At 39.1% G+C, this 16,357-nt stretch overlaps 1 protein-coding gene and 1 non-coding gene across 2 annotated transcripts; one reads left to right on the top strand and one right to left on the bottom strand.

The window, feature by feature from the left end:
• Nucleotides 1–6,794: 6,794 nt before the first annotated feature.
• Nucleotides 6,795–6,882, top strand: TRNAS-GCU. The gene is given in 2 exon segments: nucleotides 6,795–6,832; nucleotides 6,849–6,882. It is a non-coding gene; the product is annotated as a tRNA-Ser (tRNA).
• A 7,671-nt stretch (nucleotides 6,883–14,553) lies between these two features.
• On the bottom strand, nucleotides 14,554–15,817 carry LOC120109296. The gene is made up of 3 exons (XM_039123049.1): nucleotides 15,033–15,817; nucleotides 14,826–14,956; nucleotides 14,554–14,747 (listed from the first exon to the last, which is right to left on the bottom strand). Exons 1-3 carry the CDS (start codon nucleotides 15,166–15,168, stop codon nucleotides 14,619–14,621), a joined length of 396 nt encoding a protein of 131 aa, XP_038978977.1. The 5' UTR covers nucleotides 15,169–15,817; the 3' UTR covers nucleotides 14,554–14,618.
• Between the last annotated feature and the right edge of the window lie 540 nt (nucleotides 15,818–16,357).

Raw genomic sequence — 16,357 nt, 5'->3', positions numbered from 1 at the left:
GAAACTGAGAGCCGAGTCGACTCCGGAACAGTCCGAGTCGACTCCAAGACTGGACGAGCCAAAAGACAGAAGATCGGGAGTTCGGGCTCTGAGCGCCGAGTCGACTCCTAGGATTGTCGAGTCGACTCGAGTGGGCCAAGTTGAAAAATTAGCTCCATGGACTTCATGGGATGAGCCGACTCCGAAAATGGCAAGTCAGCTCCAGAAGTTGGCGAGTCGACTCCGGGTTAAGTCAAGTCGACTCCCAGTCGCGGAGGTCACTTTAATTCAAATTCGGAACAGTTGCCGAGCCGACTCCAGAAAAGCATGAGTCGACTCTCTCTACAGCCGAGTCGACTCCAGATCGCGCGAGTCGACTCCGACCCCAACGGACATATTGTCAGGATGTGCAGAGTGTGCAGAACGGGCAGAAAAAGGTGTCTAACGGCTAGTTTCCGTGGGGGATGGCTTAAATAGCCACAGAGGACTGTAGCAAGGGAGAGAAGCACTATTCCACTCAAAGAAATCAAGCATCCTATCTCTGCCAACTGGTTTTCAACAGAAAAGAAGGAAGAGCGCCATTAACTCCATCCAGCTACCTCTTCCCAGTATTTAAAGAAGTCTCCTCCGGCCTTCAAGTCGACCAGACATTCAAGAGGAGACTCACAGTTCAAAAAGCCCTACTCTACTCCAACTCAAATGAGGGCTCTTAACTTCTCTCTAGTTTATATCGATGTATATCTGCTTTTTAGAAGCTCTGTTTTTCGGTTTGTGTCTGTTCTTTCCATCTTATCTTTGCTTGATTCAATCAGGGGGTTGAATCAAGAGTGCGTAGAGGTTGGTTGGTGAGCCGAGGGTAAAACCAACGTGTAAGGGTTCGATTGTGATCCCGGAAAAACAATCGGGGTGGTTCTAGTCGGTGAGCCTGGGAAAACCGACCGAGTTCGTTGTGAGCTCGTAAAACAACAAGTTGGGTTGTGAGCTTGTAAAACAACCGGCTGTAATCCGAGGAGTTATAGTGAATTCCCAAGTGAGACTTGGGGAGTGGACGTAGGAGCTAGGGAAAGCTCCGAACCACTATAAACATTGTGTTTGTGATTGCTTGTGTCTCTTTCTCTCACTCTCATTTCACTCACAGCACATAGCAACTAATTATTCATCTTGCAAAAGTATTAATCAGTCATTCACAAATGTTTCAATTGCAAAATTATTCTTAAAACCCAATTCACCCCCCCTCTTGGGTTGTCTATCTGGGCAACAGAAAGTGAGTGCTTAAATATAGTAATCCCTGCATCCTCATTGTGTGAGTTCCTTTTTCTTAAGGCATAACGTTCAGAATTAACCTCAATGGTGATGAAATAATTTAGCCCTATGGGACATGTCTAGAAAAGCGGTTGGTCTGAAACTAAGATGCATAAGTTCAAAAAAAAGACCATTGTTGATTACATCTAATATGGCTTGAACATAATTGTAGATATTTGGTGAGAAAAAGAAAGTTAAGTATAGTCTTAGAGAGATTAGGTATGCTTTAACTAATGTAACAAATTATGTTTGGGGCACAATGAGACACATTTATACTACTTGTCATATTTTTTTGGGGTAGCAGCTGCTATATTTTCTTTCCGAACAGGTGAAAGCATTGAGCTCCCAAGTCCAGGTGTACTCGTGGGTCGCACGGTTCATTTGCTGAGTATGAATAGCATTGAATTTGGATGAAAGTTGAGAGTTATTCTTTTAGAGATGTTTGGGGTCTTGGCAAGCCCATCATGTGCAGATGTTGGATTTTGGGCTTAGTTGGGCCGTCCATGATGGGCTAGTCTCACCAAGATCATCTAACATTTAAATTGAGAGAGGGAATAGTTGGAAGAAAAGAAGAAACTACCGGATAGTTTCTCCCTCTTATCTGCGCACCATTCATGTCCAGACTTCTCCAAGAGAGAGATTTCAACTTTTTGAGAGAGAAACGTGAAGGAACAATTTCCTTTCACTTGCACCATAAGCATTTGAACGGTGATTATTGTGTTCTTTCCATTGTGATTGAATACTCGACCTTGAGCGCATTTTAGAAGTGGATAGACATGTGGTTCAACCCCCTGATGTTGGGAATTTCACTTTGGCCTCTTTCAGGGTAATTCATGAAACATGAAATTCTTTGTAATATTTTTTTGTATGTGATCAAAACATTTTGTAGGAGTCAAAATTGTAGGGGCCAATATTTTAGAAATATCATATTGGTGAGTGTATGATTTCGATGCATACTTTCAAGCCCATAAAGCTCATCTAATGCCTGCTATAATATAATCCAATGTTGACCCTCTGCAAAAAATTTGGTAGATGTAGGCCAATTAATTTTTGGTCGCACAAGGGTTGTTCTAAGGAGACAACTCCAAGTGGAATTGAAGACTGCAGGGTCTCTTCTTCCCCGCTTTGAGCAATAAGTAGCCATGTGAGTTAGAGGTGCAACAAGATAAATGATTTAGGTTATGTAGGTCGATCCGAGAAACTAGCCCAAAAAATAACCAAGCCTGACCTGACCTGTTCCGATCCGATCCACAAACAAATTGAACCAAACATGACTCCAAGTAGACTCCAAAAAATAAAAAATGCAAACGCAGTTTCAGATTGGTTGGATTCAACTAGAATTTAAGTTGAGTTTGGATGTGTCCATTTTCTTACCAAATATTGAGAGACTTGGGTTGGATGAGTTGGAAGCTTTGGTAACATGGGTTAAACAAAGGATGGCTCTGTCTGAAACCCTTCTATGGAAAACTAGATTGGGTTTGTGCAGGGTAAGGGATGTCAGGTTGCACCCAGATAGAAACAAATTAGTATTATTTATAACATTTTTCCCACTCAGGTCAGACACAGGTTGGCCCAATGAACATGTTGGTTTGGATTAAATCAGACCAAATTGAAAATGCAATCTTAATTAAATCTTTAGATTACTGCTAGGTGTACCCCGTGCGAATCCTGATGAGTGCAAACCAAGTTTGGTGGCCTATATGCGGCGAGTAGGAGGTTTAAAAAGGGCCTCCATTTTACACCTGGTGATTTATGAAAAACCTGGTCATATTACCCCCGGGTATACAGAAAGCTTTATTAATGTTAACACAAAACGGGGCTAGCCCATTGCAATTTTCTTCCTTTAATGTGAAAACTGCCACCTAGGCACAGGCGCAGGAAATTTGACAATGATTACTTAATCTTTAACCGTGTTTCTGGGGCTTGCTCATAGTTGTAACACTATTCTTAGAAAACCTTCATTGTCCATGTGGTGGTGCAGATGCCCCTTACGGCATTTAAGACAATTTAGAGAGAAGATAAAATGCCATAACATGCATAAATCAGATAATCTGAGTTCTTAATTGCAATTCAAAGACATTGCTGATTGTGAATAAAATCAGGCACTTGCATTTTGATGAGCAAAAACATGCACAAAAGATACAAATTATTATTCAAGAGGAAGTCAGATCAGGGTTTGCTTAAATGGAAATAGGATTTGGTAAATAAACAAGGATTTTCTATCAGATACAGCCACATTACACAGAATGGAAGAGTAGAGAAAGATTAAATACAAGAAGGGACAGAAGTTGCAAAGTTCCAGCGACAGAACCCGTCATTCAGATTTGACCTTGTGTTCTTCACCTTGTTGTACTTTGCTCTTCTTTGGTTCAGCAAACAACCTGAATGCCCAGACTCCCAGCAACGTAGCCTGAATGGGTGCAAGCCAGTATACAAACAAATGCTCCAATGTTACATGATCCCCTCTAGCATATGCCCAACCAATAGCCTGGGAAATATCAGGAGCCAAAGAACCATTCAGGGCCTATCTAAAGAAAGTGTAGCAGGTTAGATGCCACCGCTAGTGACATCACAGTATGATGCAACTTATATTTTCAGTCACAAGATCCAGTAAGCAAGCACATATAGGTATTAATTCTATGTTCCAAATCAATCACAGCTAATGAAACATTCACGCTCGGAAATATAAATACAAGCAGTAAATCTATCACCTCTGGAAGATGTTGACACTGTATTTTAAAGCATTAGGACCCTATTAAAGAATAAACTTTCACTTGTGAACACGATCGCTTGAACACGTGCAGTGTATGCGTATGACAGAGAGAGAGAGATAGAGATTCAAGCCTATATCATGCAAAAGCTTGGGCAACTTTATATCATCAAAAAGCCAAGAAGGAAAATGTAGACCATGCTGTGAGACTTATTCAGCCAGCGTACTCATCCATCCCAAGCCTAGAGCACCTAAGGCTAGGCTGCAGTGGTGTCTGCATATCCTGCTTTGAGTATTAAAACTTTATCTCTAAAGAAAATATTTATATCAATATCAGTTTCTCAATCTGACTCCACAAGACAAACAATTGAATAATTTCAACTTCTCAACAATTGGGACCAAGGTTTTACATTTCAGTACCAGGTCCCATGGTGCTAACTTACCATTATGGTATAATACACCGTCGCACCGAACATTGTGGGCTACATCAGCATAGCACCCATAACATGTGTAATAGTATCATATCAAGCCCCTGTTCTGTAGCAGTTCCCCACCAATATGGTACAGTATACCAGTATGGGCTGATACAGTTCAGTGTTTAAACCTTGATAGGAACAATATGAAGGTATCGTTAAATCTCTAATTAATTGCCAGACATGATGCTAATCAACTTCCTCATGACTTTAACGCAAAACCAAGTTTGCTCACCCTGCCCAATTGCTTTCTAAATAAACATGAACTGACATCAGTCATTTCATCATTGACACTGGTAAAGCATTTCTTGCATATAAAAAACAAAAACTATGAATTGTCCTAGCATCCATGCATAAAATACATTGTTTTACGCTGGATGCACAAGGTGAGGTAAAAGAGATACATCAGGTTTTCATTTAAAAGACAAGTAATCAATGGAGAGGAAAAAAAAAAGAAAGACTTTTTCCCATCTAAACAGGGTTTGTTGCAGAGCATGAGTCATGGAAGAATAAAGTGAATTCTTATGACAACCTGCCATCCTAACATCAATCACTTGGGCCAGAAAATTGTTGAATTCCTAGCCAAGGAAACTTTATGCAAGAGAGGGAGATGCCATGAACCAACAATGTAGTTAATCCATAGGCCAACCTACCTTTGTATCCAAATACTAAGACAATACAGCCAAGGAACAATTCTCAGATATACTCTAGACTTCAAAAGAGTCTAGGCAAATAACGATGCCAAGGGCATTTAAGATTACAATGACAAATAATCTATTCTGAGAATTGCATAAAAGCAACCAAAAGATTCAAACTACTTTGCTAAAGCTGTCATCTGATTTAAGAAACTTTTGAAAGGATCCTACTAAGAGAAGTGTGAACCAGCTACTGCACAAGCTATTATGCTCATTAGTGCACCTCTTATATTTTGATAGTAGATACTGCATAACTTTCTTATATAACGCTTGACTTGATTTAGATCTCTGCATCAGACACAACGTCATTACCAGAACTGTACCAGTCAATAAAACTGGATCTGTATAAAAATCAAAGACACTGGTTCTTGGCATGATTTAGAAATTCTTTTCAAGCTTACTATGTCTCTAATTTTAGGGCTGTGGACGCTGCATAAACCCCACTGCATGTTTATAATGTTGTTTAAGTACTCTACTTGATAATGGAGCAATAGACACCTTGACTTTTCATAATATTGATTATGGAACACAAACTTGGTTCTAGAAAAGGGGCCTAACTTGGGTCGGGCTAGCATGAACCAGGTTTAATACAGTCACGATGTACACAGATCCTAGCACCAGTCCAAATAGAAACTTTCTGGTAGCTCATCCAGAATATAATGTTTGTGTAACCCAAGGCCCTCAAATAGTTGAGAGACAGAGGACAAGTGGGTGATGATTGGAGGTGGCAATAGCCAGTGGGTAAGATGGCAACATAGTGCAAATAGATGGCTGACTCTGAAGAGGGCCTCTGAGAAAGGGAAGGCATTTGGACAAGTGAGAGAGGGTTGAAGTGGAGAAAAAGAAGAGGAGATGAATGCGCTCATGAGTGAACATGGCAGCATGATGGTGGCATGGCGGGCAACTCAGTTGGACACCTTTGAGGAGAACAACAATAGCAAGTATTTTAGCGATTGTACACAAGGAGGGAAATGACAGAGGGTACATTAAATTTGAGAATTTTTTCTATGGGGAAGTATTGTGATATATACTCCTGTTTTGATTAGTTAAATGACCTTCCATGTTTTTCCATAAATTACGAAGGAAGAATAAATACGCTGAAAAAAATAATTCTTTCTATCGAAATTTATGTAATTGGTCTGAGAGTTCTCTACCTCAACACAAACTTTTAGACTAATTTAAATCAGAAGCCCCTTTTTCCTTAATGGTCCTAAAACAAAATTAGATCTGACACAACATAGCTAAATGCTAGTTGTTGGCTGTAAATCTACATCTAATATGATCGACAAGATTTATCGTTGGACCATCATTGATTCATATCTTTTTAAACCATATTATGATCAAGCTCACAAAATCATGTATGTAGTCAGGTGTGCTTTTCGTCAGTGATATCACCAAACCATCTGGAATCTCCCTTTGCAGCTTCCAGCTATGAAATTATAAAAATTGATTATTTATCATAAAAATTTATTATAAAATATATGATAAAGACTGTAAATAAAACTAATAGAATAAAAATATAAGAATACAATAAACACAGACAAATAAAAAAGGGAAGGAAAATAAAAGATTTTATAGATCTTTACTTCACGTGTCACATCACATAAAAAATTTTCCATTTTTAAATGGGGATGGGGAGAGATGGCTGAGTGGACTAAAGCGGCGGATTGCTAACTCGTTGTACGAGTTATTCGTATCGAGGGTTCGAATCCCTCTCTCTCCACTTCTTCTAATTAATTGGGACTTTCAAATTCAAATTAGATGGGACATTTTCACTCAATGAATCTTAGTTGGATTAGCTTATGTTGTGATATTTACTACAGATAGCTTCTGTCAGGTTACCCTCGCACGCGTTGCGACGATCGCAGCGGAAAAACACGCGCGGAGTCGTTTATCTCATGAACGTCCTAGGGAATGTAGATTTCAAAAAAATTCTGAGTTCTCTAACTCAAAAAATTATGAATCTAAGGGAAGATTAAAATTAAACACTAGATTAATTTCAGATCTACCACAATTCTGAATTGTAAAGGATTGTAAAGATCCTATCTTTACCTTTGAGCGGGTAGATCTTCACCGCTATTTGATGATCGCAGTATTTGGTTTGCTTGAAGCCACACAAGCGTCCGACCTCTACAGGTATCCACACGAGGTAGATCGCTCCAAGAACCTTGATCTCACCGGGGTGCTAGCTCTCTTGCAAAGATCTTCTCTTGATAGCTGATTTTCTCTCTCTTTCTATTAACTCCTTGATTACTTTAAGAGGAAGAAGGAGGAAGAAGAAGGACGAAGACGCTGCTTCTTCTCTTGCTCATGCCTGGAAGGAGGGGGAAGAGGGTGGGCGGCTGAAATTGATACACCTCTAATGCTTCTAAGCCCTCACGCCACCCCTCCTTTTATAAGCATCTCATGCTCATCTAAACAAGGAATAATTTCAATGAGAAATCACTCCTTGATTCATCCCTCCAAATTCTACCACACTCCTTACTTAATTCTTGCACACCCCTTACTTAAAAGGGATTGGAGAGAATCAAGGGCTCTCCTTGAGCCGTGTGGCAATCCAAGGTGTTGACCCAAAGATTAATTTTGATGATCACAAAACCTTGAAGTATGATTACTAATGTTTGTGTTGCAAGAAGAAAGATAATTTGTTTTGCAAAGAACATAGCAAATGGGAAAAATACAAGAAGGCCCCAAAAGCTCTCAAGAAAAGTTGGAAGAAAGCCACACTTCTTTGGGCCAAGGTTCAAGTTCAAATAATTCAAGTTGGAGGAGCAAATTCAAAGAAAAATTTAAAAGAACAGTCCTCGAGTCGACTCCTGGAAGTTCAGAGTTGACTCTGGCACTCTGGAGTTTCAAGAAACAGTGCTCGAGTCGACTCCTACTGTTCACGAGCCGACTTCCGCAAAAAAAGACAGAGAACTGATTTTTAATGAACAGTGCTCGAGTCGACTCCTACTATTCACGAGCCGACTTCCGCAGAAAAAGACAGAGAGCTGATTTTCAATGAACAGTGCTTGAGCCGACTCCTACTATTCACGAGCCGACTCCAGCTTCAGCCGAGTCGACTCCAAGCCTGCAAGAGCCGACTCCACTGCGACTGGGATGCATAACGGCTAGTTTTTCTCAACTCCAACGGCTTTATTTTTGTCTCTAACGGGTAGATTTTTGTTCCCACGCCATCCAAAGCTATAAAATTAAGGGAAGAGCAAAGGAAGAAGTTAATAAATGGGAGCGAACACATAGGAAAGAGATTTCAAAGAGATTTTAAGAAAAACCTCCCAAAAGCACAAAAGGGTCATTCAAAGCAAAAGAGAGAGAAGAAAAGCATCTGAGTGAATCCCAAAGCTTCCTCTCCAACTGTATGCTGTTTCAGTGATCCTCTACCTCGTGCGAAATCAAAAGAGCGTCAAGTAACGAAGAAGCCGAGTTCTTTCATCTACAAAACTTGTTTGAAAGATTCTTCTCTTTACTTTATTTGTTTATATTGTTATATCTGCCTGTTTGAGAAGTTTGTATTTGTTTTAAACTCCTATTCTGACATCTTGTAACTTGATTCAATCAAGGAATTGAATCAAGGGGTTAGAGTTGTTGGTGAGCCAGTGAAAACCAATGTTGTAGGTTGTAGTTGGTAATCCGGGGAAAACCAACTGGGTTGGATTGTGAGCCCGTGCAAACAGTCGGATTGGTTCTAGTCGGTGAGACTGTGAAAATCGACCGAGTTCGTTGTGATCTCATGAAAACAACAAGTTAGGTTGTGAGCTTGTAAAACAACCGATTGTAATCTGAAGGATTATAGTGAAATTTTCAAGAGGTCTTGGAGAGTGGATGTAGGTGCTGGGGTGCACCGAACTACTATACATCTTTATGTTTGTGATGCTTTATCTTTTGTGCTTCATGCCTTACATTCATACTTGATTATGTAATATCTCTAGCTTTGTTTCCTATTGATTTATATGTGATTGTTTAGAGCTTGCTTAGCTTCCACTCCATTCATACCATTTACATAGTTAAAAATTGATCATACAACTATAAGTTAATTTTAGATCAATTGCACCTTAAAGCCATAGTGTAGTTGCTCTAGCTTAATTTTCCACTGCTTTACTTGTAATTGCCTAGAGCTTAAGTAAGATAACATCTTATCATTCCGCTGCATTCAATTCAAAGTTAATTAGGGAACATAATTTTTAGAAAACCCAATTCACCCCCCCTCTTGGGTTGTCACCTTGGGCAACAAGTGGTATCAGAGCAGGTGCTCTCTTGTCATTTATAGTCCTAACCGACTAGAGCCAAAGATCATGGCAACCCCGTATAATGTATTATTTTTCGAGGGACTTTCCACAAACAGACCCCCACTGTTTGATGAAAATAACTATATTCAATGAAAAACTAGAATGAAAATCTTTGTTCAATCACAAAATTATGAGTTATAGAATATCATAACAAATGGCCCTCACACACTCTCTCAAACTGTTAATGAAAAAGACTTAGCACAATTGAATGCTAATGCTATGAACATACTATATTGTGCTATCCATAAAACTGTATTTAATGCAATCTCTGCATACTTATCTGCTAAGGAGATCTAGAATACGTTAGAAAATATTTATGACAAATTCCAGATTAGCTCACATGTGCCTCAATTACATACTAACAGTGAGCCTGCAGGAAAAGATTTTAAATTTCCCAATCAGAAAGAAAGAACAACAAATGAAGAATTCAGTGATGAAAACAAGGATCCATCCTCAAACACCGAAAAATTCAAAAGTTTTCTGAAGACAAAGAAGAAGAGGAAGCGAGAAAGGAAAAAAGAGATAAAAAGTAAGAAAGCCTCGACCAAGAGTGAGTCAAGCAAGAAAATAAAAGCTAAGAGCAACAATGATGACATCAGCTCCAAAGAACTACAAGAGGTAACTAACTTGTGCTTTATGGCACAAGAAGATGAGGTAAAATCTGAATCTAATTTTACATCAAATGAATTACAAGAAGAATTCTCTATTGATGAATTATTAAATATTTTTCATGATTTGTATAGGGAATGTAAAAAATTAGTTATGAAAAACAAAAATCTTAAAAAACTAAATCTAGAAATGTCAGAAAAAACAAATTTTACCGTTGAAATGAAAGACAAATTAAATTCTGAGAATGAATGCTTAAGGATAAATTTAGAATAATTGATTTAGAAAAATCAGAATTTAATTAAAGAAAATCAAAACTTAAGTGAAGAAATTAACCAATTGAAATCTTTTATTAACAAATTCACTGTAAGTTCAGAAAGATTAACAATGATGTTTGAAAGCCAACATGCTGTTTTTGATAAATCAAAATTTGGCTTGACTCCTTCGCTTAGCAATGAACCCCTAAAGAAAAAGGTTATAAATTCGTCAAGCAAATCATCAAAAAGGATAATGTATTTTAAACATAAAAAGAATGGGCATAACAACTTTACCTATAGTTCTAGTACAATTAAATCAAATGGTAAAGCTATTACTATTAAATAGATTTGGGTTCCAAAAGGAACCATATACTCTAACCCTCGAGGACCCAAGCAAGCTTGGGTACCCAAAATAAAAATATGAGGATGTAGATGTAGGTGTGCCAAGCTACCCATGGAACAAATGAAACCTTCATGCAAATGGGTACGTTGACACGTAATTACAAATAAGTCTTAATTTATTCACTAAATCTAGTATAAGGTTTAACATTCTACATCGTGTATTGAGATTATCTTTGTTTGGAATTGCGATACTCTTTGCATTAAAGCCTTTAATACCTTATATATATGTTAAAGTTTATTTCAGTGATTTTAGCATAAAAAATTTTTTTAGTGCTTGCATGATGATAAAAAAACAATAAATGAATATACATATAACTTTCTCTTTCAAGTTTTCAAAATCTAAATTCCCTCTCTAGTACTCTAGTATAAATGTTCCATGCTGATTTCATGCCTTCATGTTAAAATCTTATTGAGCATAATATTTAAAAAAAAAATCTTATTTCATCTCTTGTTAAGGTATGAATATAATTTATCATTATATCACTCATTCCTTATGTGATTATTTAAAATATATTATGATTTGCTCTATAAGTCATATGTATGTATCATATGTTAAATCATAATCAAATCATAATTATTTCATTCATAAATGATTAATGTGTCGAGATCATAATGAGAAACTTTATTAAAAAATTTTATAACAACAGATTGTTTTCCCTTTACAAGTAATTCTCAAGACTATTCTAAAAAAAAACAAAATCAATAAATTTGATCTTTAAAATATCTCATTGAACATAATCATTGTATCCATGATCAATATCTTTCTCTAAAGTTATCCCAAATTCCGTTGATTAACTTTAATTCATCATGTTTAATCTGAGCATAAAAATCTTTTAAAGCATGAATATTAACTATATCTCATAAGTCGAAAATAATATTTGTATTTGCTCTAAAAGAAGATTGCTTATCTCCCTGAAACATGATTATTTGTGTTGAAAGCTGAATCATAATCAGAATTTTGATAGAAACAACTGTTTAAGATAATTTGATTAAAATCTAACTTGTATATCTTATTGATAATTATTTTGAGCAAATAGAATCTAAGCTAAATTGATTTTGAAAACAAGAAATTGATTTGACCTTGATGAATCTTTCTATTGCCTCACATGCTTGTCCTTGAACCATCTTGCTTAATGAAACTATCTCTTTAGTTCAAGTGACTTGTACTTGCTTATATTTAGGCAATCTCTTGAGTAGAATGACTCAATATTCAATTATTGTCATGTCTTATTTTGAGTCATCTAGTTAAGAAATATGTTGTATGAATGTTTTGTATCTTGAAGAAACTAATGACTTCTCTTCAAGAAAGAAAAAGATTTTTCTAATAATGCAGGATCTATGAGCAAGAAATGAGAGATTTCAACTTGAAGGTCACCTCCATGTAAGGTACAATAAACACTCACATGCAAACAAAAGAGAGGACCTTCTTCAGACAAAAGTTTACACATAAGAAATCTAGTAGGTATTTGACTTGAAGAATGCAGAATGAATTGGTAATTTTAAATACCCTCTCTTGCAAATTAGCTGAGCAAAGTCAACAACTTAAATCCTATTGTGACACGATTAAAGTTTTTGATTACTAATTTCTTGATATCATGTCTACATATGTATTGATTAACTTATGCTTTTGGAGATTGTTTCATGGTTTGCCTAAATTGGAAAATACCTTTGCCTATGTGATGCATAACCATAAAATACACAAGTTTATGCTTCAAACTTTGATTCAAAATAACTTGTGATCTTTGAGCATAATAAAAATGATGTTTCCTTGCATGATATACATTTAAATGATATGCAGCATATTAGATTATTTCTTTATTCTGCTCTTTCATGTAAATCACTTGAAAATAACAAAAAGAGAGAGATAAAGAAAAGAGAATGAACATTGTTCAGAAAAAGTAAAAGCTAAGTAAAAATAAATACTCAAATCTTAAGTAAAAGCAAAACCAGCAAAGTATACTCAACACATTTGTGAGGCTTGTATGGGCAATCTTTTGAAAGGGATAAAATTTTGAAATCTTGTTGAAAAATCTAAAAACTTGACTATAATTGGAATAAAATTAAGTTTTTCAGAAATGTACTTAATGAAGAAAAATTGGTGATTACTAAAAGATTCAATCAAGAAAATATAAAATAGATCTTGATGAAATCATTGCATGATTAGAAGCCAAAAAGATCACCATTTTCAGTTGACTGCTTTATGAGCCTTGTATTTTGTCAAATGAATGTGTAGAATGTATTTCTGTGTGATTATATCATTAAAGAAGTTCTATGTAAAAATAATCATCTATATTTGAAAAACATTCATTAGTAGGTTCGCGGTACCGATGGTACCGACGTACCGGTCGGCTCCGGTAACGGTACGGTACCGGTGCCGAACCGAGCCGAACCGATACCGTACCGATAGGGCACATTCGGCCTGGTTTCGACCCCATCGTCATTTTTTTTTTTTGGAAGTTCTTTCACTTTTGGATATTTTTTTTAATGTTTTTATGTTTAGGTTTAAGGTTAAAACTAGATGATGCAACTTATTACTTCCAAATAATTCAAATAATGAGATGAAGAATATAAAATATTTTCAAATTAAGATACAATCAATTACATACATTTAAAGCACTCTCGGATATCTAAAATCGGATCGAGTGGCGATGCTTCTCGTCAATATCTGGATCATCAGCATAATATAGAGGCAGATCAACCCATCTCTCTAACCAAACGGCATTGTAATCTTGTATGCTCAATCCTCGAGGAATGCGCGTCGGATCATAAGAACTCTCGGATCTCTCGCTGAAGCTCTGGCTCTGAGAGATCTTGATAAGGGGCCCATCCGAATATGCCGGCACCAAAATCCGACCCGTAAGACCCTTCGGGCTGCGCAGGGTAGTAGCCACCGGAAGATGACTCCGATGCACCATATCCATAGGCTGGCTGAGGCCGCGGATGATAGGAAGACACGGAACTTGATACATCAATGGATCCGACTCCACATGGGAGGTCATCTGCAGCTGCATCCTGGCCTCTTGAACGACCTTGAGGAGCTCTTCTTCGATATGCAATGGTATCCGACCGGCCTATATCAGACGGCCTACCGTGGTCCGTATCTTGTGTAGCATGCGTAAACTGAGACTCACCGGTGTATCGAAAACCTTCCTCCGACTGTGTCTCATAAGTAGTACCATACTGTCCTCCACTTCCTCCATGGCTAGTAGATCCATCACCACCAGAACCTTCATCGCTGCTGGTCCAAGTCTCCTCGACACTCTCCATTGGGGCCCTTTCCTTTCCTTTTCTTCTTTGCTGGGATTGATGCCCTCCTGATCGAGTCGACTGGGTACTAGATCGTCCTCGTCCTCGCATGAGAGGATCATCTCTCTGAACGGGAGCATCGTACCAGTCATGCGGTGACTGGCTCCCCTCTAGCCACGTCATATCAGCTGTAGGAGTGCGTGGAATGTTGCGCTCAGCCCATTGCTGTGGATCGACTATAGCCTCGGTGGCTATGATGCTGGCTGGTCGTCGAGGCGATCCTGACTCATCAAGCTCGGGCTCGTGCTGCTGGGCCGCAAGCCAGTCGAGCATAGGATTATCATCATCATCGGTAAAAGTCCTATAGATGGGATCTGCATACTTGAGCTCCACTTCCTTCTGAATGCATTTTAGCCTCAACCGCAGATTGTAGTGCACATAAACTAGGTCGTTGAGGCGCTTTTGTGTCAAACGGTCCCTCTGTTTGCTGTGGATAAGGCCGAAGGTGGACCAGTTGCGCTCACAGCCACTCGAGGAGACCGTTTGGGAGAGGATCTGGATAGCTATCCGCTTAAGATTTTTTGCGGATCCGCCAAAATGAATCCACCATTCAGCTGCAAAAATATTGAAGATAATTACATTTTACATATATGATGGCCTCATATTTGAAGATAATTCAGATGCAGAGGTGTCTTGCAGATTTGTATTGTACATAGATTCATAGTTGTCTTGCTCACGACAGCTGGTCGCTGTCCAAAGCTATGGCTGCCCTCTCTAAATAATTTGGTCTGTGGAAAGAAGCTTGTTGTAGTATGTCAATAATATAAGATCCGATATATTTACATATGTTATTAAATCATAGTTACCTCTTCTATACATGACGCGGCGACTTCTGGATCAGGCTCCATCTTATAAATAACATTACGCAGAGCATGAAGAAGTTCATCATCCATACCAATTCCACTCTCGTACTGAAACCGGAGATTCAGATAGTATGCTGCACATAGATGACACCATCTTAGTATAATTATACAAATATATCAATCAGTATAATTATCAATATTATCGCTTACCTGCTAGATGCAATTCCCTACCCATTTGGGCTCCCCACCGATGCTCAATGATGTCGATGTACTCCTGGGCATGGGCTACATCTGCCTCCATGATCTGAGCCTTTGCCTTCTCCATCATGTGATACAAAAAGCCCATCTGGGGGTACCTCTCGCTATCCACGACCCGCAGCACTTGATATAATGGTTTGATAGCCTTGACTATCGCATTGGCCCGCTGCTAGAATGACTGCATGTTTACCAAGTTTTACATTCTGCTTCCTTCAGTGCGGGCCTGGGCATATCTACTTTCCTACCACTCGGAACTGACAAACATCTAAAGTAGGGCTCCTTTCTTCTCGATAAGGCTATCAAGTGCAATGTAATTCGTAGCAAACCGTGTGACTCCTGGTCTAAGAATTTCTCCCCTTACATACTTTCTCATTAATGAAAGAACCCAAGTATGGCTATAAATATACCTGGTGATGCGTTAGGCTATCTCCACCGTATGTTGCACCCTACGGATCTTTCCAATGTCCATCAGGATGAGGTCGATGCAATGTGCAGCACATGGGGTCCAGAAAATTTGTGGTCGCCGCTCCATCAAGACCTGCCCGGCCAACTTATATTGCGGCCCGTTATCAGTGACGACCTGCACGATATTCTCCTCTCCAATCTGATCAATCACCTCATCCATAAGTCTGAGGATGTATGAGGCGTTGTGCACCTTATCCGAAGCATCAACTGACTTGTGAAAGAAGATCTTCGTATCACAGTATGTCAGAAAGTTGATGATGGCCCGCTTTGTCGGACCGGTCCAACCAAGGTCCGCCGTACCGGTACCGGTCGGCGTACCGGTGGCCGGCCGGACCGGTACGGTACCGGTCCGGTCCGGTACGTACCGGCTGGTACCGGTCCGTACCGGCCGGTACGCGGTGGTTCAAAACCACAGCGCGCGGCGCTGTGGTTCTAAAAAAAAAAAAATCGTACCGGTGCGAACCGGCCGGTTCGCACCGGTACGAGGCGGTACGGGCTCCGAACCGGCCGTACGGCCCGAACGGCCGGTACGCACCCGTACCGGCCGGTTCGGATAAAAAACCGGAAATACCGGTTTTTATCCGTTCCGGTACCGGTCCACGGCCGGACCGGTACGTACCGGCCCGTACCGGCCGGTACGGGCCGGTACGGCATTCCATGGGTCCAACCATCACACATCAGAGTGAGCCCATATATGGGCCACTTGCTCTTATATGAGCCAATCCAATTCTCTAGCTCCTTATTGTTGTCAAGAAGCTCACCGTAGATATCCCTCGGGCCTGGAGGATCGACACCGAAACCGGCAGACTGTA

This window comes from Phoenix dactylifera, unplaced genomic scaffold, assembly GCF_009389715.1.
Source record: "Phoenix dactylifera cultivar Barhee BC4 unplaced genomic scaffold, palm_55x_up_171113_PBpolish2nd_filt_p 001998F, whole genome shotgun sequence".
NCBI lineage: Eukaryota > Viridiplantae > Streptophyta > Magnoliopsida > Arecales > Arecaceae > Phoenix > Phoenix dactylifera.
This window is presented reverse-complemented; position numbering and strand designations above follow the sequence as displayed.